The sequence below is a fragment of the Eptesicus fuscus genome, chromosome 2 (assembly GCF_027574615.1).
Source record: "Eptesicus fuscus isolate TK198812 chromosome 2, DD_ASM_mEF_20220401, whole genome shotgun sequence".
Taxonomy (NCBI): Eukaryota; Metazoa; Chordata; class Mammalia; order Chiroptera; family Vespertilionidae; genus Eptesicus; species Eptesicus fuscus.
The window spans coordinates 60,632,692-60,657,874 of record NC_072474.1 but is presented as its reverse complement, the minus strand read 5'-3'; the positions used below and the strand labels follow the sequence as shown (position 1 = coordinate 60,657,874).

Below are 25,183 nucleotides of genomic sequence, written 5' to 3'. Positions count from 1 at the left end.
ACAGGTCTGCCAAAGACTGACAGAATATGGAGTTCATTTTCACCGGGTGCACCCTGAGAAAAAGTCACAAACTGGAATATTACTAGGAGTCTGTTCTAAAGGTGTCCTTGTGTTTGAGGTTCACAATGGAGTTCGCACATTGGTCCTTCGCTTTCCATGGAGGGAAACCAAGAAGATTTCGTTTTCAGTATGTCCAATTTAACCCCATTTGATTATATTTTAAAATATGTGTTCTCAATTTCAAATGTAACCTATTAATTGACTTTACTTAAATTTAAAACCCTGTCATTCAGTAGGGCTAATATGCTTTAATATTTTGTATTTCACTCTTCTTTCTTAGCTGTAGGAAGTATTATTGAGGTTTGTTTTTGGTTTTCTCAGGAAGTAATTTAAAAAACAATATTAGACATTCCTAGCTGGTTATATGCTCAATTAACTTTAGTTAAATTACAACCTAGTTGACTTTTTTGTTAATTCAGAACTTATTCTGGGGTATTAACTTCTCATATGGAGAAACCTTCTAATGTATTTAAGTTAGGTAACTATCTTAACCACAGTGAACTTTGTCTTGCCCAATAATAGGCCCCTCACAGCAACTATTTGAATCTCAGTGGTCTAGAGATTTACTTGATTTCATGAACTAATCCCAGAACTTTCTTCAGTTTTAAGTTTTAGTGTATATTTTCTATAGACATAAAGTTAGAAAAGTGATTTTTAGAAAATCATGTTTATGAAAGATAGTGAGCTATAAAGGCATATTTTTATTCTGAAAAGCAATTGGCAAACCCCAGAGATGAGTCAAAAATATATTCAGGTATTTGTTTTTCAGATATTCAGGAACTACTGACATCTTTAGTTTATGTTTGAGCAGAAATATAGTCTCACCCAACAATGTTTATAAAAATATCAATAACAAGACCCCAGCTGACTCTGAATAATCTTCAACCTAGAGACTTTTGAAATCAATTCTAGCCCTAATTGTTAATTGATTGTCTTCCTCTGAAACCTGGTAAACTAAGATTACCAGTTGATATGTTCTCTCAGGAAAGCACAGACCATCCTCATCTTCTCAAGATGGTCAAGACCAGAAACTTCCCTGGATTTATAACTAATTAAATCGTTTTGTGAATATTGTACCAACCTTGCATCCCCAGAATAAATCCCTCTTGACCATGGTGTATGATCTTTTTAATGAATTTCTGGATGCAGTTTGCTAATATTTATTTGCAGATTTTAGCATCTGTGTTCATCAGGGGTATTGGCCTATAGTTTCCCTTTCTTGTAATGTCTTTCTCTGGTTTTACAATTATTATAATGCCGGCCTCATAAAAAGAGCTTGGAAGTCTTCCCTCCTATTGAAATTTTTTTGGAATACTTTGAGGATAGGTGTTAGTTCTTCTTTGGATGTTTGGTAAAATACACCTGTGAAGCCATCCGGTCCAAGACTTTTGTTTGCTGGGAGTTTTTTATTTTATTACTGCTTCAATTTCATTAGTTGTAATCAGTCTATTCAGGTTTTCTAATTCTTCCTGATTTATTTTTGGAATATTTTATGTTTCTAGGAATTTGTCCATTTTGTCCAGGTTGTCCAATTTGTTGGCATATAATTATTCATAGTATCCTAATATATAAAAACCCTGGGGAGGCTCGACCAACCAGAAGTCAGCCCTGCAGTCAGCACTGACTACTATGGCAGCAGGTGTGGTGACCCAGCACTGACTGCTGAGAGGGCTGTGAATCAGGCCTGGAGAGAGGCCTGAAGAGAGAAGCAGGGTCTGATCCTTAGCCTCTGTGGCAGCTGTTGATCACCACTTGCCTCACTCTTTCTCTCAGGGCCTGGCCAGCAGCTGCACCTCCATTTCTCTCCAGGCCTCCACCAGGGCTGCTGATCAGCCCTACCTTTCTAATCAGGCTCCATTGATAGGCCCAGAGACGCTGACTGGCATAGAAACTGACAAATCAGAACCAAATCTGGGTGAAGTGTGAGGAGCCAATGGCTGCCTAGGAGGCGGAGCTTTTGACACTGACTGGCATAGAAACCTACCAATCAGAACCCAATTGGCCAGCAGAGGAGGGCAGTTGGGGGCGAGATCAGGCCGGCAGGGGAGGGCAGTTAGGGGTGATCAGGCAGGCAGGGGCGATCAGGCTGGCAGGAAAGGGCAATTGGGGGTGAGATCAGGCCAGCAGGAGAGGGCAGTTGGGGGCAACCAGGCCAGCAAGGGAGGGCAGTTGGGGGCAATCAGGCTGGCAGGGGAGCAGTTATGTGTTAATGAGGCTGGCAGGAGAGCGGTTAGAGGGTGATCAGGTTGGCAGGCAGAAGCAGTTAGGGGCAATCAGGCAGGCAGGCAGGCAGGCAGGCGAGCAGTTAGGAGCCAGCAGTCCTGGATTGTGAGAGGGATGTCCAACTGCCGGTTTAGGCCCGATCACTGTGGGGTCCCAGATTGGAGAGGGTGCAGGAGAGGCTAAGGGACAACCTCCCCCCCCCCCCCCCCCGCACCCCCAATGCATGAATTTCATGTACTGGGCTTCTAGTTTTCTTATAATCCTTTGTATTTCTGTGGTGTCAGTTGTTACTTCTCTTCATGTCTGTCTTTGTTTATTTGGGACCTCTCTTTTATTTTTCTTGATGAGTCTGGTTAAAGATTCTTCAGTCTAGTTTATCTTTTCAAAAAGCCAGTTCTTGGTTTCATTGATCTTTTGTATGTTTTTTTTTTCCAGTCTCTATGTCATTTATTTAAAGTCTGATCTTGATGATTTTCTTTCTTCTACTTTCTCTGAGCTTTGTTTATTGTTTTTGTGTGTTTTTTTCTAGTTCTTTTAGGTTGTAGGTTTAGATTGTTTATTTGAGGTAGGCCTGTAATGCTATGAACTTCCCTTTCAGGACTGCTTTCTCTGTGTCTCATAAATTTGGGGTTATTGTGTGTTCTTTTTAATTTGTTTCCAGGTCATTTTTAATTTCTTTCTTGATCTCATTGTTAACCCATTCATTGTTTAATAACATGCTGTTTAACCTCCATGTGTTTTAATGTTTTTCAGGTTTTTTATTGTAATTGATTTCTACTTTCATACCATTGTGGTCAGAGAATTTGCTTGATGTGATTTCAATCTTCTTGAATTTGTTAAGACTTATTTTGTGTCCTAACATGTGGTCTGTTTTTAGAATGTTCCATGTGTACTTGAGAAGGATGTATATTCTGCTGCTTTGAGATGAAATGGTCTGTAAATATCGATTAAATCCTGCTGATCCAGTGTGTCATTTAAGGTTTCTGTTGCCTTGTTGATTTTTTTGTCTGGAAGATCGCTCCATTGATGACAGTGGGGAGTTAAAATCCTCTACTATGACTGTATTGCTGTTGTTCTCTCTCTTAATTTCCACCAAGATTTTCTTTATATATTTAAGTGCTCCTATGTTGGGTGTATATATGTTTACAAGGGTTACAACCTCTCATTGGATTGAACGCTTTAGTATTATGACCTCTCTATCTCTTGTTAATGGCCTTTGTTTTGAAGTTTATTTTGTCCATGTATAAGTATTGCTACTCCAGCTTTTTGTTTGTTTCCATTTGCATGGAATAATTCCTTTCCATCTCTTCACTTTCAGTCTGTGTATTTTTTTGTTCTGAGGCTGCTCTCTTGTAGACAGCGTATACAGCGGAACCTCATTTCTCAAACATAATTCGTTTGGAAGGCTGTTCAAAAACCGAATTGTATTTTCCCATTAGAAATAATTTAAATGAAATTAATCCATTCCAGACCCCCAAATGATTCCCTGATTTAACTTTTATTATGTCTAATGTACTGTTTACTCTATAAATAAAAACATGTACATGTCTAATGTACTGTTTACTCTATAAATAAAAACTTTAAAAACAAAAAGAACATGAAATGTAAATGAAATTTAACAAAAAGGAAGTGAAATGTACAATAAAAAGTCAAAATGTAATAATAATAATCAGCAACAAATGCAAAAATATTCACAACACAATATCTGAGATGTTAACAGTGGTAAACTGACTCATACTCTCATATTCTCTCCTTTGTCACCTGAGAGACATGTGACTGATCATTCAGGTATTAGCATAAAAGCATTGTCAGGTTGAGAAGCAAATTGTTCGAGATGGGAGACATTTGAGAATCTAGGTTTGACTGCATATGGGTCATTTTTTCTTTGTTTCTTTTTTTTTATCCTCACCTGAGGATATTTTTTTATTGATTTGAGAGAGAGAGAGAGAGAGAGAGGAAGAGAGAAACATTGACGTGAGAGACAAACATCGATTGGTTGCCTCCCGTACACGCCCCGACCAGGGATCAAACCCTCAATCTAGGTATGTTCCCTGACTGGGAATTGAACACTTAACTTTTTGGTGTATGGAACAACACTCCAACCAAGTGAGCCGCTGGCCAGGGCCTGAGTCATGTTTTCTTATCCATTCAGTTACCCTCTGTCTTTTCATTGAAGCATTTAATACATTTACATTTAAGGTTATACACCTATTGATAGGTGTATATAGCCATTTAATTCTTTATACCTATGTTCCTCTCTCTGTGTTTCTTTCCTTTTCTTAAAGTAGGCCCTTTAACATTTTTTTTTTTTTTGATACCGGTTTTGTGGTAATGAATTCCTTTAGTTTTCTGTTTTTGTTTTTTTTTTTCTGTGAAGCTCTTTATTTTGCCTTCAGTTTTAAATGACAGACTTGCTGGATAGAGTAGTCTTGGTTGTAGGTCCTGGCTTTTCATCATTTTTAATATTTCATGCCAATCCCTCTGACCTGAAGTGTTTCTGTTGAGAAATCATCTGGAAGCCTTATGGAAACACCTTTGTAGGTACTAATTGCTTTGTTCTTTTGGCTTTTAAGATTCACTCTTTGTCTTTAATCTTTGGTATTTTAATTATGATATGTCTTGGTGTGGCCCTCTTTGGCTTCATCTTGATTGGGACTCTCTATACTTTCTATACTTACATGACTTTTTCCTTCACCAGATTAGGGAAGTTTTCAGCCATTATTTCTTAAAACTGGTTCTCTATCCCTTGCTCACTCTCTTCTTCTTCTGGAACTCCTATGATACGGATGTTGTTATGCTTGTCATTGTACCAGAGATCCCTTAAGCTTTCCTCATTTTTTTTAATTCTTTTTTTCTTTTTCTTTTTTTTAATCCGCACCTTAGGATATTTTTTCCTACGGTGATTTTTAGAGAGAATAAAAAGAAGGGGAGGTTAGGAGAGAGTTTGGAGAGAAAAAAACATCGATTTGAGAGAGACACATCAATTGGGGTTGCTTCCCACACGTGCCCCGACCGGGGCCTGGAAGCAAACCTACAACCCAGGTATGTGCCCTTGACAGGAATCAAACCTGTGAACCTTCATTGTACAGGATGACATTCTAACTACTGAGCAATGCCAGCCAGGGCCTTTTTTCTTTCTGATGCTCTTCTTGGGTACTTACTGATATCTTGTCCTCTACATTGCTGATTCGATCCTCTGCTTCATCTAACCTGCTGTTTATTCCTTCTAGTGTATTTTTCATTTCAGATACTGTATTCTTCATTTCTGACTGGTTATTTTCTATGTCCTTTTTAATTCTTACAATTTATTTAAATTCTTGCTGAGATCATCCATTCTTCTCCTAAGGTCCCTGAATATTCCTATAACCATTGTTTTAAACTCTGCATCTGGTATTTTGATTGCTTCCATTTCATCTCTCTCTGATTGCTTCCATTTCATTTGATTCATTTTCATTTTCTGGGGTTTCTCTTGCTCTTTCTTTTGAGGCACATTTCTTTGTCTCCCCATTTTGTCTCTCTGTATAAGTTCATCTGCTATGACTTCCAAAATTGTTATGATGGCTTTATAATGAAGGTATCTTGATGGGAAATTGGCCCCTAATCCAATCAAATCACTTAGTCTCTGCTAGAGTCTCCAATTCTAGTTCTCCGGACAGGCTCACTGCAAGTTCAGGTTGGGTGCAGCCAGCCATCCCCTCTGTATGAGCAAGCTCAGCCTGGCAGAGTCACCAACCTCAGGGGGACAGATCAAGAGTCTCTTGTTTTGTGTAATGCTGGTCTAGCCACAGAAGGGGGGCAAGCACTTTGTCCTAGTCCCAAACAATAGCCTCCCATACACTCACATTCTGAATGTCCCAGCTCTCACTCCACCCTACAGGGCACGTTATCTGGAATTTGGAAAAGCAGATTCAAACAGTCTCCCTTTGGGGGTGGTGCCTGCAAACCTGTAGGAGGGGATTGGTCACTTCTTCCCCTTCCAGGGGTAGCGTGGGGTTGTCTCACAGGGGAGATAGAAGTGGCTCCCCTGCAAGGTAGCCACACAACCCCACACCCACCCATCTGTTTCCTAGACAAAGATTCCGCAGGAGATGTGCACCAAAAGTCCCAGCTCTGCCTAGCACTCTGGCTTCCCTGTATAGCTGAACTCAACAGGGTGGGGCCAGCCAAGTGATTCATCAGGTTGTCAGGGTGGGTGCTGGCTCTGCACACCAGGTGGGGGAGACTGGTCCCCTTTTTAAAGCCATAGTTTAGTCACTGAGTCTCTGCCAAGAGCATCCCCAGAAAAAGAGGGCTCCAAAGATCAATGCTGGGTGGAGTGAGCAGATCCCTCTGCAGGACTGAGCATGGCAGAGTGGCCTCAACTGGGGATGGGGCAGTGCACTCCCCAGGCTGGTGCTGTAACAATGGGAGTGCTCATCCCTGGGGAGGTGGCATCTGGATCAATAGCAGACTCTCTTCTTTCTCAGGAAGACTAAATCTCCATTGAATTTCACCATCAGATGCTATGCGAGCTTCTCTTCTTGTCTCTGTTGCTCTAAGTGGAGAGAGAGAGTTTTGCAGCTGAGATATCCCTCCAGCTTTTCAGCCACTGCACCTAGGTGCAGGGGCTAGCCCTCTCCACATCTACAGCCTTCTTACCAATCTCTATGTGGCTTCTGTAAATCCTTGGTTATGATAGTTCAGTTCAGCTAATATTCAGCTGGTTATTCAGGTTGATTGCTCTATAATTTAACTGTAAATTCGGTTTGGGGCTGGGAGCAGGGGTGAGTGTAGCTTCCACCTACTCTACAGCCATCTTGGAATGCTGGTGTGTTTTTTTTAACAAAGAGAACAGGGTCCCAGAGATTTCATTGGCAACAGCATCCTATTTTATTTTTATTACATTGATTACATATTTTTGTAGTTGGATTCTGTTTATGGCAAGTGATACTGGCTTTCTGTTTACAGTTGTGATATAAAGTTTCTTTAAGTGAATTGATGTAAGTAAGCAATTTATAAACAAGGCCAGAAGTTATTAAAATGTTTACCTGCATGAATGAAGTTTGAATAATACTTCATTATTGTATCTTTTGTGAGCCTTCCAAATTGACTTTTCTCTGCTTATTTATTTTGCATTTGAAATCAAAGACAAGGGACATGAAGTAGGGAGAATGATTTGTACCATAGAAGAAGCCAAGAACTACTGTACAATCTACCTGGACTCAAGCAGTTCTTCCGAAACATTAGTCTTAGATCTGACATGTTGAATGCTACACTTTTAAGGCACATAGATCACCTTCAAGCCTCAGCACATAGGTCACATTTTAGGATGCCTTTCTTACAAGAAAGATTTATTTTTTAAGAAACATCAGGTAAATAAGACTAATTTGTGGTTCTCCTACTTTCCCTGATTTTTTTAAGCATTACCGTCTCTAAAAATTGATGTGTTCATTTTTCAGCCCAGCAGTTTTATTGTTCAGTGCATCTCCATCCAAATTTTTCTTTTAACTTCCTGCAATTTCCATATCAGCTTCCATATCAGCCTTCATACCACCAAGATTCTTGACTGAATCACAGCTCATAATATTATACTAGAGGCCCAGTGCACGAATTGGTGCACAAGTGGAGTCCCTCAGCCTGGCCGGCAATCGGGGCTGATCAGGGCTGTCTCGCCCAGTCCCAATCGGGGGCCGATCAGGGCCAGCTGGCAGGGGGAAGGGACTATGGGAGATTGGCCAGCTGCGGGGAGGAACTGCTGGAGGTTGGCCAGCCACGGGAGGTTGGCCAGCCACGGGAGGTTGGCTGTGGGAGCACACTGACCACCAGGGGGCAGCTCCTGCATTGAGTGTCTGCCCCCTGGTGGTCAGTGTGCATCATAGCAACCAGTTGATTGGTCATTCAGTAGCTTAGGCTTTTATATATAGAGACTAGAGGCCCGGTGCATGAAAATTCATGCACTGGAAGGGGGGGGGTCCCTCAGCCCAGCCTGCCCCCTCTCACAGTCTAGGAACCCTCGGAGGTGGTAGGTGACCCAGCAATCAGGGGAAGGCAACACCCACATCACACCTCTGCTGCTGCCACTGCCGGCAGTGCAAGCCTCGGCCGGCCCTGGTTACCTGAGCCTCGGGTGGCCCTGGACGGCTGGGCAGCTGCCATCTGAGGCTTGCCTGCACCTCGGTGTCGGCTGGGCAGCCACCATCAGAGGTTTGCCTGCGCCTTGGGCCGGCCCTGGGCGGCTGGGCAGCCAACATCCGAGGCTTGCCTGCACCTCGGGCCGGCCCTGGGCGGCTAGGGGACTGAGGGAACTGGGGGACTCCAGAGGCAGGCGCCCCAGTGGGGCTGAGGGGACTGGGCGCTGCCATCTTTGAGGGTGTGGCAGTCAATTAGCATATTCCCTGTTTATTGGCTGTGGGCGCCACCATCTTTTGTGAAGGCATGATGTTCTATTAGCATATTCCCTCTTTATTAGATAGGATATTAATTAATCAACTTTTGTTGAACTTCATTTTCTTTATCCAAGACAGTTAAACTTACATTTCTTGAACATCTTTACATTTCAAATAGGCTTGGTGTTTGTAGGCATTACAGTAAACTAAAAATATCAATAATCTCATTAAACTATGTTTCCCTTACTGGTGGGTGGTGTATAGTCTGTTTAGGCTCTAATTTGTGAACATGGCAAATGATATTAATTTCATTTGTTTTCTGAATTTTTAATAATACTGGTTTATATTTTTCTATACTTGTATTAAATGTAGGTCAAGGAATACTTATGCCTAATAATGTGAAATAAAAATAATATTTACATGTTAATTATTGTTTACAGAATTCGGTCATGTATTAAAGGGATAGGGAAATGTCTTAATTATTAATGCCTCTGATTAATATTGTAGAAGAAGAAAATCACATTGCAGAATACATCAGATGGAATAAAACATGCCTTCCAGACAGACAACAGTAAGGTATGCCAGTACCTGCTGCATCTCTGCTCTTCCCAGCATAAGTTCCAGCTGCAGATGAAAGCAAGACAGAGCAACCAAGATGCCCAAGATATTGGTAAGGAGACACAAACTATGACAGATGACTCCAGGTTATATGCATGGTTTTTGCCACAAATTTTAAAAGCACTTCCATGTTTAGGATAAAAATTACAAGCTATCTAGATGTTAAATGATTAAGTCAAGTTTAGAAAGGTGTGAAAAGAAGCCAAAATTTCAATTTCATGTTCATTTTGAAAACGACCCCAGATCAGTCAGGGAATACCTGTTGAAATATATATTTTGTGTTTATCCCTAGGGTAGCTGATGTAAATGTTATAGAAGTTTGGATTATATTCTCTACCCATAGTAAACTTAAGCACTGTTTGGGAAGGTAAGACTAATATACATGAAACAATAAATAGTACACAATAGAGGGTCAAGGTTTGAATGACAGATTATAGCGTCTAGACTCTGTGATCACGAGAAGAGGAGAGGGAGAGCAAAGACTAGGGTACTTGAGTAGTGGTGCTTGAATTGGAATTTTGAGGGACAAAAATAATTAAATAGATTGAACATAAATGGCAAGTTCTTTTCCAGATGAGGAAAAGAACCTGGGAAACAGGCAGGGGGCAGAGGGGAGTATGCACCCAGCATGGTAAAGTTACATACCTCAGCACATTTCCCACCTGTTAGTTTTACTTGGGTGTGTCCTGTTTTGAGACTGAGGTGAATAGCCACAGTACCCAATATAAATGGTCTGGAGAGTGTTTTGGTTTCTTTTAAAAAGGAACCAGCAGAAGAAAGCAATTCAACTCTGAAAGAACATCTCAATCAGAACTGAAATATTTGAAGGTTAACTTTGCAAGACCACATGTAGAAATTAAACTTATACAAAATCTAGTTCTGCATAGTATATTGTTATACAAAATCTAGTTCTGAGTAGTATATTGTTATAAACTTCAAGTTAAACATTCTGAAGGCTTTGTTTAAAAAATTTAATGGAATAGCACTCATGACCTGTGCATCAGAGCTCTCTGAATTCTTTATCCAAACTTTCTCACATCCTGAAGTCTTATAGAAATTATATTCCCCGTGGGATCAGAATGGGGTGATGGCAACCTATGAATAACCTTTCAAAATCAAGACAGTAGGAGCTGTATGTTTATTAAAAATGAAGATTCCAGAAACCTACCTGAAACATGGTGTATCCCAATCTTTGGGCATTGGATTCCTAGAATCTGTATTTTAACAAGCTTTTTTCAGTATGTTTATGCATGCTAAAATATGATAACTACTGCTATAATCTCATTATTCCTTTTCTTTCCCTGCTTTGCTCTGCTAAAAAATTTATGTTTCCAAACTATAGTGAAATATCTAATTTATTAGGTTTACCAGTATTTCTACTTGGACTCATATTCAGTACAAACCAGAACTGAACAAATGAAGGTTACATCATTATAGATGTGGTATGGTGTACTATAGTAAAAAAGAATCAGAAGACCATATATGAAGCTAGCCTTCCATCTTCAACATTTCTTATACTAAAGAATAATATAGTATAGATCTTAACTATATAGTTAAGATCATGAACTATGGAGCCAGATGCCAGAATTCCAACCTCACACTATTACTTATAAGTTCTGAATCTTGGCAGGCTACTTAAAATCTCTGCTTTAGTTCCCCATCCGTAAAGTTATTATCATAATGATAATACATCATAAGGTTGCTCTGAATATGAATGTACTGTAAAGCAATTTAAAAATGCCTGGCATAGTGTAAATATTGAATAAGTATTTATTATTATCATGACCATCATTGTTTTACCACCATTGTTACTAATAGTAGTAGTAGTAGTATGACCTTAGGAAAATAATTGACTTTTTGGAGTCTGACTTTCTTCATCCATAAAGTGGGAATGCTCTCTGTATCTCACAGATTTGCCCTAGGAACACAACAGCTGTGGATCCTTGAACTCATATGGGAAAGCATTTTAAAATGATATTAATCTATATTTTCCCCAGATTTTGTTAAACCTTCAAAGGAATTATTTCCTGGTTAGAATTAGCTTAGAAGTAACTGCCTGCCCAATTAACTATCTGTACTAGACAAGTGAAAATAACTGGTGTTATCTATAGGATGTTGAAGGGCTAGCAAGTGCATGTTACTTCTTTAGAGTTACAGAATTATGGTGCGAGAAAGAACCTTCGAGGCCAGTATGTTAGAAACTTCACTGATGAGGAAACAGTTTCAAAGAAGATACTGTATCATCTAGCCTTAGAGTTAGAAGTCAAACAAGGCTGAAACCCTGGTCTCTTACATTCTAATCCAATAATCTTTCTATTTTGATGACCTTTTGAAGAACTAATTTGCATGGAATTAAATTAAGATTAATAATCATTTATTGAGCACTTACTACTTGTAAGACACCATGCTAGGTGCTGTGGGATAACAAACATAACTGACATCCCTCAACTCAAAAGAGCATACAGTTAAGTTGACATATAAGGAACTACCAAACCATAAAAGGAACTGAACAATAGCCAAAGAAAGATTAGGAAGTGTGGAGTACAGACTGAGTGTGGAACTAGCAAGCCTTTGGGTTCCAATTTGAAACATTAGTATTAGGATGTAAGCTTATTCTAATTTGTATCCCATCCTGGCTATGTTAGAGTGTTTTCCAGGTGCAAGCAGTAGGGTAAGCCAGGTAACTGGATGATTTATGATCCCATCCCATAAATATATGCAATATTTTAAATCCTACACAGGAGTAGGATATGAGTGGATTTAACTAGCATAATCCTTGATGTTTACAAAAGAGATATATACTAAACAGAATTGGCTGCCCCTATTCCTGCCAAAGTTTGTTCTACATTTGCCTTAAGGGTGAAGAATCTATTGAATGTAAAGTTATTTCCTGGTAATAGAATCTGTGTAAGATTCAGTTTTGCGTCTTTATTAAAGAAAATAGAAATGTTGTCTGTTCTAATAAAAATTGTATTTTAGGCTAAAGATCATTCTGGGAATTTTTAAATGAAAGTCTTTTTTAAAAAGTATTATCCTGTTTTTAACTTGGTGTCCACTTGCACTTCAGAGAAAGAACATTGAATTTTTCTGAGGATAATGAGACGTTTATTTAAACTTCATCCTGATGCATGAATATTACAAACCTTCAGTGTTTTCCTATCTATTTACACCTGAGATAAAGTATTCATTATTAATCTTCCTAGGAATTAGAAAATAATGAAACAATCTAAAGATCTAAGTCAGCAGCAGCTGACTATTTTTTATTTTTATGTGTGTGTGGCATTTTTAAAAGGAAGTTTCACAGCTGTTTTATATAGTAATCAAGCTATATTCCTTAGAGTTGCACCACAGGGTTGGTACTGTACATGGGAGTGGCAAATAGGGTGCCTTGTGATGTGGAATACTAGTGCATGAACAACCGAATCATTTCAAATTCTGTGCTCCTGTTCCTTTATTTACTTGGAAGGACTTCTGTGCAAAAATTCTGTGATGCAGTGCTTTTGTTAAATAGCCTCAAATGTTTAAATGCTTCCATGACATTAGATTCCAAAATAGAATAGCCAAGCACTTGTTATAAGGTGTCTCTAAATTTAGCCTCTAAAAGACCATTTTGGATGTATATTTAGAAGGGAAAGGAATTTAAGCGTGAAGAGAAGCCCAGCTCCTTGATCATGTTAATTAACGGGAACCAAGAGAGAAGAACACAAGTAATATTTGATTCTCCCACGGCTCCTGTGCCACATTTAAATCATGAAAAGTCAACAAGATTGGATGGTGGGATTGGCATGGTAATGAAATAACAAAAGAAATGATTTACCATTAAGGCCTTTTGTGGCAACAGCTTTATTGAGATATAATTCACATACCAGACAATTTACCCATTTAAAGGGTACAATTCAATGTTTTTTAGTATAACCACGGAGCTGTGCAACTATCACCACAATCTGCCTTAAGCTTTAACAAATACAATAATTAAAATCTTTTTCTCTGGGCAAAACTCCTCTGCACAGCTTCCTTTTTTGGCATGATCTCACCATGTTGGCCTATCCAGGTGTCACCTCTCTCTCCCCATCCTTGGTTTTCGCAGACACACTACTAGGGTTGAAAATTTCTCTGTCAAATGTCGTTCTCATTTCTAACTGTAACCCATAATTGGGAATTTGGGGCCAGCAAGCCTGAAGCCCAAACATTATTGGATCCAAGGGAATCATTAGATGAAGTAGGAAATGCTAACCAGGCCCTGAATGGGAGAAAGCTGCAAGGATGGAGAGATGATGGTATGAAAACCAAGACCTTCCCACCTCCTCTGTAAAACCCTGGATTGCCACACTTTGAAAGCTTTCTACTTATGCTGGCAGTCAAGACCATTAAAAACTGCATGCTGTGTTTTGTTTATTAAAATAACTCTTCTCATAAAGGTACTGCAGTGTTTCCATCGTGTAAAGCAATCCTATTTCCTTGTAGAGAGAGCTTCGTTTAGGAGCCTGAATCTCCAAGCAGAGTCCGTTAGAGGATTTAATTTGGGACGAGCAATCAGCACTGGCAGTCTGGCCAGCAGCACCCTGAACAAACTTGCCGTTCGACCTCTGTCAGTTCAAGCTGAGATTCTGAAGAGGCTATCCTGCTCAGAGCTGTCGCTTTACCAGCCATTGCAAAAAAGTTCAAAGGAGAAGAGTGGCAAAGCTTCGTGTGAGGAAAAGCCTAGAGAGATCAGCAAATCACACCACGATCTCAGTCAGGCCTCTCTCTCTCCTCATCGGAAAAATGTCATTGTTAACATGGAATCCCCATCACAAACCATTGCGGAGTTGGTAGGAAAACCGTTTCACCAGATGGCAAGATCTGATACAGAATCTTTGGCAGGAGTCACAAAACTTAATAAGTAAGAACATAATTAACTAACCCAAACTACATATTTGTAAATTCTACATTTCATACATTTGTTTTTGTTTTATTATTTTCACCTTTTTTTTTTTTTTTACATTGACACTTCCTCCTCCTACCTTCCTTTTCCTCTTTAGTTCAAAGTCTGTTGCAAGTTTAAATAGAAGTCCTGAAAGGAGGAAACATGAATCAGACTCCTCATCTTTTGAAGACCCTGGTCAAGCATATGTTATAGGTCAGCATAAACAAGCTTACCTTCTTTTTCCCGTACCTGGTGCTCATAGGAAAGTGAATGAGATAATGTAATTTACCAAAGAATTTTTTTTTTGTTCTATGTCCTAATTACCAAAACTGTTTGTGAATATAAAATTTTAGGCTACTTAAAATGCACCAAGTGAAATAAAATGATTTAACAACTGATTGCTTAAAGGCACAGACTCTTAGTTAGCTTTCTCTTGGTGGCAATTAAAAGCCATGACCATCTTACCAAGAGAACCAGACAGCGAACTCTTGGCTTTGGCTGTCCTTTCTTTGGGTTTTCCTCACAAGCCTGTGAGAGTAGACTCCGCTAATGCTGTATTTTTATTTTTGAAGAAAGGTTTATTTAAGGTACCTTCAGATTAGCATGGATGGAATTGTCTCTAAAAACAGACTGAATGGTTGGTAGGTAGAAATTCCTAGTTGATTTAAGTTTTTCAAATTCTCCCAACTAGCTGGGGCCTATTAATATAAGTATAGAAGTTGTATGTTTATAAACCTTATAAGGTAATAAATACCTTATAAGGTAATACTTTCAGGTTTCCTGTTGCTTTATGCATCTTAAAAGGGACATGCATATAATTGATCTTTGAAAAGAATAGCTATTTAAGCATGAGGTCCGAAAGATTTCTCAAAATAGGAAACAACTGGGGAGATAAAAGGGAAACAAGAATAACCCTCTTCTGCTGCTGTTCACCAAATAATACTAATTATCTCCCCCTTAGTCCAAGTTTGATCATTTAACTCCAATTACACAAAGTTAGAAAATAGTATTTTCTCATCCTATAGTTGGTTTGGGGATATGTGAAGTAAATGAAGTAAAAAAAGAACTCTACACTATAGTTGATAAATATTTACGGAAAGCAACATTACTTTATTAATATAGGCTTCCAAACTTTCAGAGATTATACTATCATCAATTTTAGTTGAATTGGTGCAAAAAAAAAAAAAAAACTTTAAACAGATAAAAGACAAAGTCGTCTTATATAATAAAAATAGCCCAGAAAATACTTTTCCAAGTACATTCACAATAATGGAATCTCTTATAAAGTCTAAGCTATTGATCTACATAGAAGAAATCCTTCACATATCAGATGTAGAATAGTAAAATATTCCATAGACAAACACAGATAAAGTAAAACTCATCCATGAAAGAAAATTTATTTCTGCATTTTTAAATTAAGGTTATCCATTCTTATTGAATATTGGATTTTCTTTTAACATTTGAACACATGTTTTTAAAAATCATTTCAGTTTCATCACTTCATATTTGGCATATTAAAATATCATTATCATAAACAATACATTTGTTTTTAAATTTATTCTGCAAAACAAATTGATATGCTTAACTTGGACATTAAAAATAGTAAATAAGCCTATTGTGGGAAGACATATTTTCCTGAGTATAAATAAAAGAAAATGCTACCTTAATGTTTTATTGCTTTATATGCATTTATCAGAAGAAATTACTTCTATATCTAATATCTGATCATTTTATAAACTGTCTAATAATTTAATTTATACCACAGGAATGACTTTGCATAGTTCTGGAAATTCTTCATCCCAAGTTCCCTTAAAAGAAAATGGTAGGTTTACACAATGTTTTTCCCCTCCTTTCCATCATATCTTTTCTCTTTACCTTATGAGCTGGTCTTAGACCTAATAACAAAGCGTCTCTGAATCCGTGCCAAGAATTTTAGGCCTTATACTGGAGTCAAAGGAGAATTGTATTTGCAGCACCTAGTGATGTGATGAGACCTATCATTTAGGATAATGTTGGTGAACTAGACAAACAACAAATTAAAGATATGGACACTAATTGGGAAGCTAAGATAATTCAGGTGAGAGATAATTTTGATTAACGAGTTTTAACTGAGGTGGTTATTTTAAAGAGATCTTGAGCCGAATCTTGAAGTAAAAGGATTTATTCAGGTAGATTGTTGAGGATAAGCATTCCAGACCAAGGCCATAATAGAGTCAGAGATGTGGAGATAGGTGAAAAGATAACAGGTTCAGGAACTGCAAGAATCTCTGCATGGTGGTATGTAAGGACAGGATTGAAGCTTAGAACTAAGTAGGGACTAGCTTTGAGTCTTAGCCTAAATATTATGGGAAGAATTTCAAGACTTACTGTTGAAATTTAGAGTTTAGAAGTCTAAGAAGAAACAAAGTTACAGGAAGAAACTTTGTGCAATGACTTCAAAGTCAGTGGATTCACCATTTTTAGAATTTAGGTGACAAAATACTTTCATGGACATTATCTTATTTGATCTTTCAGCACCTTTCATGGGTAGAAGGAATGTTTTACTCTGCATACACTAGTTTCTTACCCTCAAACTCTTGAAGTTGAAATAATCAGAAATCTGATGAGAAAAAAGCAAATGTATTAATCGAATGCTTTAATATAGTTAAACTTGATGAAGTTTTGAGGTTAGTTCTAATTTGCCTGAGAACCAAGGCAAAAATGAAGGCATTAAGAGTAGATTGAACCATATGAAACTGCTGTTTTTGTAAGTCAAAACTGTCCAACACCAGAGTGCTATTTTCTATAATTCTCATTCTGTCATAGAAATACACATACCGCCCACCCGGCCAGTGTTGTTCAGTAGTTGAGCATCAACCCAGGAACCAAGAAATACACATACCAGGTCTTTGAGAGAAGAAGATTTTCCTTGGAAGTAAAATTGTGTCATAACGTAAAAATACACACAAATATCTTAAATATTCATGGAAAATGTAGGATTTTTTCATCTTATTAAGAAAATCAATCTTGAAAAATCTGAGGGTATATCATTAAAGAAAAAGTTAGTGAACTTATACTTGGGCCTAAGTTACTAAGACCCTGGTATATATTTTTATGATGATCAAGTGCCTTACAAGAGGTGAATCTAGAATACCTGTTTGCCTAAATAGCCTAATTATTAAAATGTCTGTAATGGTGGTAATTACTGACTAACAGCTATTGAGTGCTTATTGTGTACCAAACACTTACATTTAGCTCTCATTTAATATTAGGTGAGTGGCTAATACTTCCTTTTCACAAATGAGAAACCACACCATAGAGAGGCTGAATTGCACAGAAGGTCATGGAGCTTGTAAATGCCCAGGTCATAATTTGAATGCAGGAAGTCTGTTTCCAGAGCCCTTCTCTAACCTACTCTTTCAACTGTTTCCTATATAGTAATGCTTAATTATATTCATACTAGTGGCCTAGTGCACAAAATTCGTGCATGGGGCGAGGGGTTGTCCTTCAGCCTGCACCCTCTCCAATCTGGGACCCTCAGGGGATGTCTAACTGCCGGCAGTCGGACATCCCTCTCACAATCCGGGACCACTGGCACCTAACTGCTCACCTGCCTGCCTGCTTGATAACCCCTAACCACCTCTGCCTTGGCCCCGCCACCATGGCCTTGTCCAGAAGGACGTCCAGAAGGTCTCCTGGTCTCATTAGCATATTAATCTTTTATTAGTATAGATAGAGACCTAGTGCACGGGTTGGGGGCTGGCTGGTCTGCCCTGAAGGGGATCCTGGATCAAGGTGGGGGTCCCTTTGGAGGTGGGGCCGGCCGGGGTGAGGGTCCTGGGGCAGTTTGCAGGCCAGCCACATCCCCATCAGGGTAAGGGTCCTGGCTGGGGACGGGTGGGCCTGGGCAAGGTGCTGATGGCCGTTTGCAGGCTGGCCACGCCCCCATCAGGGTGAGGGTCCCCACTGGGGGGCATGGCCAGCTTAGGTGAGGGGCTGAGGGCCATTTGGGAGCGTTTTGCAGGCCAGCCAAGCCCCAAGCTTTGTCTGGAAGGATGTCCGGACGGTCTCCAGAAGATCTTCCAGTCTAATTAGCATATTGCTCTTTTATTAGTATAGATGTATTATTTCTACAAGCTAAACTTTTTAAAGAAGCTGTATAATAATTTATTAAAGGATAAAATCTTGAAGTGTGTTTAAGCCTACCTTCTGATGGAAAAGAATATGAATTTACATTGGATACCACTTGAGCAGCATTTTTAAACCTTTAGAAATGTCATCTTCCCACCTGTCTCCTATAGAGGAAGGGTCAATACATCTTCCTATGGATGTGTGCCCCAGATGCCTTGCAGGCAAGTCTATGGTTTCTTCAATTTCCCTTTGAGTCTGCCCAATTATCCCTGAATTAGTGCTCTGTTGAGAACTGAGTTTTCATGTAATAAAGTATGGTAAACATTTTTCCAAATAAAGTAACTGATAAAAAGTTAAGTACTTGCCCATGAGTCAAATATATGATCTCTTATTCTAATTTCAATGTTCTTTCTTGCTGGTCAAGATTATTAGAAGAAATTGGAAATGAGCATCAACTAATATTGAAGTATTCATAACTTAATACAAGAACCAACAAATACAACTTAATCTTTTATGACTTTCAGAGTCCCTTAACGAAGGTGAACCTTGAAAGAGAAGATTAAAAAAGGGGGGGAGGACATGAATCTTATAATCTCATGAAACAGATATGGAAAAGATGCCAATTTTTTTATTGTAATTTCAAAAAATAAAGGTTGCTTAACCTTTCAAACAACACACTTATATAATATTTCTTTCTAAGAGAGTAAAAACAAAAATGTAAAACTTATGCAAGAATTATGTAAAATTGGTTTTCAATGTTTCTCATTTTATTATAATTCAGGATTATTATGTAATTAAAAAGTAACTCTTAGCTAGATTTGTCACCTTCCTTCTTGTTCAAACCACAACAAACACTCTTAACAAAAATGTCATTGAAATAGGTTATTCTAATACAAAAGTACTTGGTACAGACAGTAAAAATAAGCCTTTTTTTCCTAATATTAAAACTGATTTTTTTAAAATATCTTTTTATTTATTTGAGAGAGGGAGAGAGAGAGAGAAACATCGATGATGAGAGAGAATCATTGATGAGCTGCCTCCTGCACACTCCACACTGAGGATCGAGCCCACAACCCAGGCATTCCTGACCAGGAATCTAACTGTGACCTGGTTCATAGGTTGGTGCTCAACCACTGAGCCACACCAGCCGGGCAAAACTGATTATTTTTTATGGACAATATTAATTCCAAGTAATAAAATGTTATACAAACAAAAGTAAGATTTTAAAATACACTTTGTTTAATAGGATTTTTTTATTTTTATTGATTTCAGAGAGTAAGGGAGAGGGAGAGAGGGATAAAAACATCAATGCTGAGAGAGAATAATTGATGGGCTGCCTCCTGCATGCCCCTACTGATATAAGAATTAACCAGAAGTAAAAAAATAGAGTCAACTAAACTGAGGACCAAAAGGAACTTAAAAGTTTATCCAAATCATCTTTTCATTTTATGGATGAGTTAAACAAGTCCCCAAGATGTTATGTGGCTCCAAATACTCAGCTATTTAGTTCTGGCACAGAAATAAAACACCAAAGTTGTCATTTTGATCCCTTTACCTACCACTAGAGCAGTTATTATATTAGTAGTATAACAATGAAAAATGCCTCTCTTTGTTTTTATACAATATAGTGCTACTGACTCATTACCCCAGGGTTTCAAGTGGGGTTTTTTCCTTTGGATGAGTGATGGATTTATCCAGAGCTTACTCTACCTGTAGTCTAGTTAATCTTAGAATCAATGGCATGAAGCTGCCCTGTAATTTCTATAAGTAACAAATTAGTTTTTCTTGCAAAAAAGAAAAAAATTGACTCAGAGTGATTATACAGGGTGAAGCAAAAGTAGGTTTACAGTTGTGAGTACAGGAAATAGTTTATTTTGTATTATTATTTATTGCTAGAGACCCGGTGCACAAAATTTGTGCACTCGGGGGGAGGGGTGGTCCCTCAGCCCAGCCTGCACCCTCTCGCAGTCCAGGAGCCCTCGGAGATGTCCTTAGTGCTGCTGTGGAGGCGGGAGAGGTTCTCGCCACTGCCCCTGCGCTCACCAGCCATGAACCCAGCTTCTGGCTGAGTGGCGCTCTCCCTGTGGGAGAACACTGACCAGAGGGCAGCTCCTGTGTTGAGCGTCTGCCCCCTGGTGGTCAGTGCACATCACAGCCACCAGTCGTTCTGCTGTTCAGTCGATTTGCATATTAACCTTTTATTATACTCTATAGGATTATTGTATTCTTTTCCATACAAACAACTGTAAACCTACTTTTGCCCCACCCTGTATGGCTTTGGCCTTATTTGAAATATGATCTTACTGTGAAATTCAGTTAGTTTACTCATAGATCTATCATAAGTATCTACAATTTATTCTAGTTAGCGACTATAGGTGTCCACATGAACCTTATGAGAGAGGAGAAAGGCAGCGTTGGAACAACAGTTTCTAATGCAGAGAGGGTATACATTTTATTTCTTAATTATGTATTTATTAAGATCTTTTCCAGGTAGACATTATTGAGAATGAAACTGATAGTCACTGGTGTGATAATACAGCATGTATTACTCAGAAAGTCAAAATTTCAAGTTGAAGTTCTTTTTTACTTTAAAATATTTGCAGAATTTGCTGGGTTATAGAATACATTAATGGGAAAAGAAAATTCTCTTAAGGATTTAAAGATAAGTGCTCCTTGAATATTAGTGCTTGTTTCCTTGTAATACTTAACTCGGAAATGTCTTGGTATTTCAAATATCTAGCTACCTCACTTTCAGAGATTAATAAATTTTATTCAGTCCTCATTGAATTCCATAAATACCTTTAAATTTAATTGTCATGTATTATATACCCTCAGATACTTCATCCTCCCTCTTTTTTTAAACCAGTGGAAGAATATTTGAACATCTATTTGAATAGAATACAAAAGATAAATAAAAACTTGGCGTGTACATAGTACTATTTAGTGTCATGTAGTTGCAGATGAACATTTTTCCTTCCTTCTTTCCTCACATTAATACGTCACTTTACATGGAGGTAGACTGTGGAGGGGCAGGGGGACATCACTGTCAAAAAGACTGGGTTAGCAAAGCTTCCATTTCCAAAAGAATATTCCACTCCGCCCTACTCAAGTCTTCTACTCTGGCTACACTGATCTATGGCATTTCCCCAGAACTCTACCTTCTTTGCATCTCAACTTTTGCTAATACCATACTTGTTGCTTTATAACCATCTCCATAATCCACTTATTAAAATCCTACCCACTTTCCTTGAAGTTTCTGTATTTCTGGCAAGAAGAAGCTTCTCCTGTGATTCTGGCTCATGCCTTTGCTATGCAGCTATTTCACTGACAGTCTTAACAAAATTCTCTGTATCACTCAGGCTAGATCTTTGCTCATCTATCAAAGATTTGGTCTGATTCAGCTCACCTTTACTATGCTAGCGGCTTTCATATACAATCACATTTTATGTTCCCTAATTATCTAGTGAGGGATTTTGACAGGAAAATTGTTCAGTAAACATTTGAAGGATGAAAGAATAATTGAATAAATGAATGTTTAAATCTCACTGGTGAATCCTTGAATATAGAGAGCTTAATCTTGTTGCTTCTAGTTAGGAAAGTAAATATGCAAAAATATTGCAAATTTAACACTGTGTGTGTGTGATCCAGTGTTTACCTAGGATATATCTTAACATACACATTAGCCTAATAAGTAATATAAATAACCAATCTTGTTAGTGTATGTGTTAGAAATGAAAATAAAGAAAATGGAATTATTCTTTGAATTGATATATTTGACTTCTAGCAGATAGTCCCTAGGGACATTAAGAATATCAGCTTTATAACTGAAGGCAAAACACTGTATAAAGTAAATGGACTTTGTCTTCACGATGGTGACAAAAGTTTACATTTACATACCTGATGTGACCCCACGCCCTTATTTATTTTATTTATTTATTTCCCTTATTTATTTTATTTTATGGGTTTTGTTCTACTATATTATGTATTTGATTCTAGCTGAAAATTAGAATTAATTGTCTCTTTTAGGATAAAAGCATCATGGCTGCTTAAATGATAATATTAAGCTAAGCATTAACTAACACATGCATTGTCCAGTGATTTGGGGAGCGATTTTATTAAATTAATTAGGAATACTGAATTACTATTACTGTTATTGATTATAACTAAGTTTATAACTGAGTTTTGGTCAAAAGAAACAACAAAAGCGACATGTATACTACAGGAAGCTAGCAAACTTTCACTAATACTTATGTTTAAGGGACAAGGTTAATTTACTTCAGAGAGTAAATGATTGTTTTTATTCTTTTCTGAAATTAAATGAGTTTATTTCTAGAATATGGAGTATCACATATACATCATTTAAGCATTAATACATGTTGTACAATAAAGTTACGACTTGTTTTATAACACAATACAATTTTAAACTCATGGGTAAATCACATGTTGGCAGGTAATCTCTAATTTTCAAAAAGCTCCAAAATGCTTAAGAACTATGTAGAGAAGAATTTGAAGATTTATTTTACAAAAATATTTTTCTGAGTGTGTTGAACTCATTTACCACCACTACCTCACACACAGACCAGTTTGAACTATCAACTTATAATTAATGTTTAAGAAGTGTATTAATTTGTTAGAGCTTCCATAACAAGTCCCCATAAATTAGGAGGCTTAAACAACAGATTTATTATCTCACAGTTCTGGAGGCTAGTAGTCTGAAATTGAGGTGTTAGCAACATTGATTTCTTCTGAGGTGCCTCTCCTTGACTTGTAGGTGGTAGTCTTTTCTCTCTATCTTCACATGTGTGCACATGTCTCTATTCAAATTCCTTCTTATACAGAGACAAGTCATATTGGGTTAGGGCCTACCCTAAAGACTTCATTGTAACTTAATTATCTCTTTAAAAACCTATCTCCAAATATGGTCATATTCTGAGGTAATGAGAGTTGGGGTTTCAACATATAAATTGAGGGAGAGGGGAGTAGAGGAAGGGTCACAAATCAGCTCATAACGGAGAGAAAGAGCAGGAGAGTGTATGCATTTCAGATAATTGGATTGCAAGTAAATGAGGTAATGTTTCTTATTGAAATGACAATTAAATGGCATTTGTTGGTTTAATTTAGGAGATATTTATGCATGATCATTCTACTTAAAAAAATAACCCAAATGGAAATAAAAAGTTAATTATTAGCATTAAACTAGCATTTATCAAGTACCAACTTAGGACATTTTGCTGGGTAGTAGTAATACTCGTGGTAATGTTGAACAAGTCATAAATTGTTATTCTTCATCCACAAACAATGATTAAAAATCTCTTTACCTACCTCATGTGATTATTCCACAAATAAAATAGAAATAAATGGAAGTCCTTTGAGAATGTAAATGTGCTAGCCAAGTCATTATTAATGAGACTTTAAAAAAGATATTTATTGCTATTTAACGCTAGAATTTACTCATGAATATTTTACTCAGTTTAAATAAAAATGTCAACCATTTATTAGTAGGAATTTCTTAACATATTCAGGAAGTCAATGGTGATGCAAAAGAAAGACATGAAGTCAGAAAACCTAAGTTTAAAAATCTGATCTTGCCAGTACTAACTGAGTAAACCTGCTCAAATTATTTAACCTCTTGAAATTTAATTAATAATTTCTAACTGAAATGTACTTATTTCACAGAGAATCGTTTATAAGGAATAAATGTGACAACATACAGTCATTTTGTAAACTGCAAATCACTATCAAAACATAAGATGATGGCATTATATTACCGTATTTTCCAGCATATAAGACGACTGGGTGTATAGAAGATTTTCCTGGGTTAAAAAGTCGTCTTATACGCCGGAAAATATGGTATTTAAAATATAATTTTATAGTTACAGAGCAATCTGTAACTGAGCTTTTTTTAACATTTAAATTGGAACAAGCAGATAATCTTAATGCCTGAACATGTTATGTTTATTTTATCTTAAAATTATGCATTTTCAATAGATGTGCTACACAAAAGATGGAGCATAGTATCCTCACCAGAAAGGGAGATCACCTTGGTGAACCTGAAAAAAGACGCAAAGTATGGCTTAGGTAAGTCACTGTGAGATTCTTAAAGTCTATAGCATAGCATTGGCATTGAGGCACAACCTACTTCTGATCAGGCCACTGGCTGCCCACCCACAACCCCTCACCCCACCTTCCTAGTCAGGAAATGTCAAAGATGAAATGCTTACAAGCAATTCTTCCACCAAATTTAACAGTCCCATCTCACAGGTGTTACTTGTCTATATATATAAAAGCCTAAGTGACAGTCCAACCGGTGGCTATGATGCACACTGATCACCAGGGGCAGACACTCAACGCACAGGCATGGAAACATGGGACAGACTGATGAATTTCAGAGGGAAGTGAGGAGGGGGGAGGGAGAAAAGAGATTAACCAAAGATCTTATATGCATACTAGAGTCCCGGTGCATGGATTTGTGCTCCAATGGGGTCCCTCCGCCTGGGCTGGCCTGCGGGGATTGGGCTGATACCAGCAGTCCAACATCCCCTGAGGGGCTCCAGATTGCGAGAGGGCACAGGCCAGGCCGAGGGACCCCACCAGTGCGTGAATCTGTGCACCAGGCCTCTAGTTAATCATATTTGTAGTGACAGTCTCCACACTTCTATGTGTCAAACAGGCTAATCATTAGTCATAGAAAGTACCAGTATAATGGAGATCTTTTTAAAATGTGCTATTTTACAGGATTTCAAATCATTGGTGGGGAGAAGATGGGAAGACTGGATCTAGGTGTATTTATCAGTTCAATTACTCCTGGAGGACCAGCTGACTTAGATGGATGCTTAAAGCCAGGTACTTTACATTTAGGTAATTTCTTGTGTACTTTACTGTCGGACATGAATTTGCACAG

General features: G+C 37.9%; 1 protein-coding gene across 1 annotated transcript in view; it reads left to right on the top strand.

Annotated features, from left to right (window-relative positions):
- PTPN13 (protein tyrosine phosphatase non-receptor type 13) overlaps positions 1 to 25,183 on the top strand; it is a 207,278-nt gene that overhangs the window by 128,498 nt on the left and 53,597 nt on the right. The window contains exons 16-22 of the mRNA XM_054727633.1: positions 5 to 187; positions 9,156 to 9,318; positions 13,731 to 14,148; positions 14,288 to 14,385; positions 15,938 to 15,994; positions 24,271 to 24,360; positions 25,018 to 25,125. Of these exons, the coding sequence (XP_054583608.1) occupies positions 5 to 187; positions 9,156 to 9,318; positions 13,731 to 14,148; positions 14,288 to 14,385; positions 15,938 to 15,994; positions 24,271 to 24,360; positions 25,018 to 25,125 (1,117 nt within the window). The remainder of the gene's footprint in view (positions 1 to 4; positions 188 to 9,155; positions 9,319 to 13,730; positions 14,149 to 14,287; positions 14,386 to 15,937; positions 15,995 to 24,270; positions 24,361 to 25,017; positions 25,126 to 25,183) is intronic.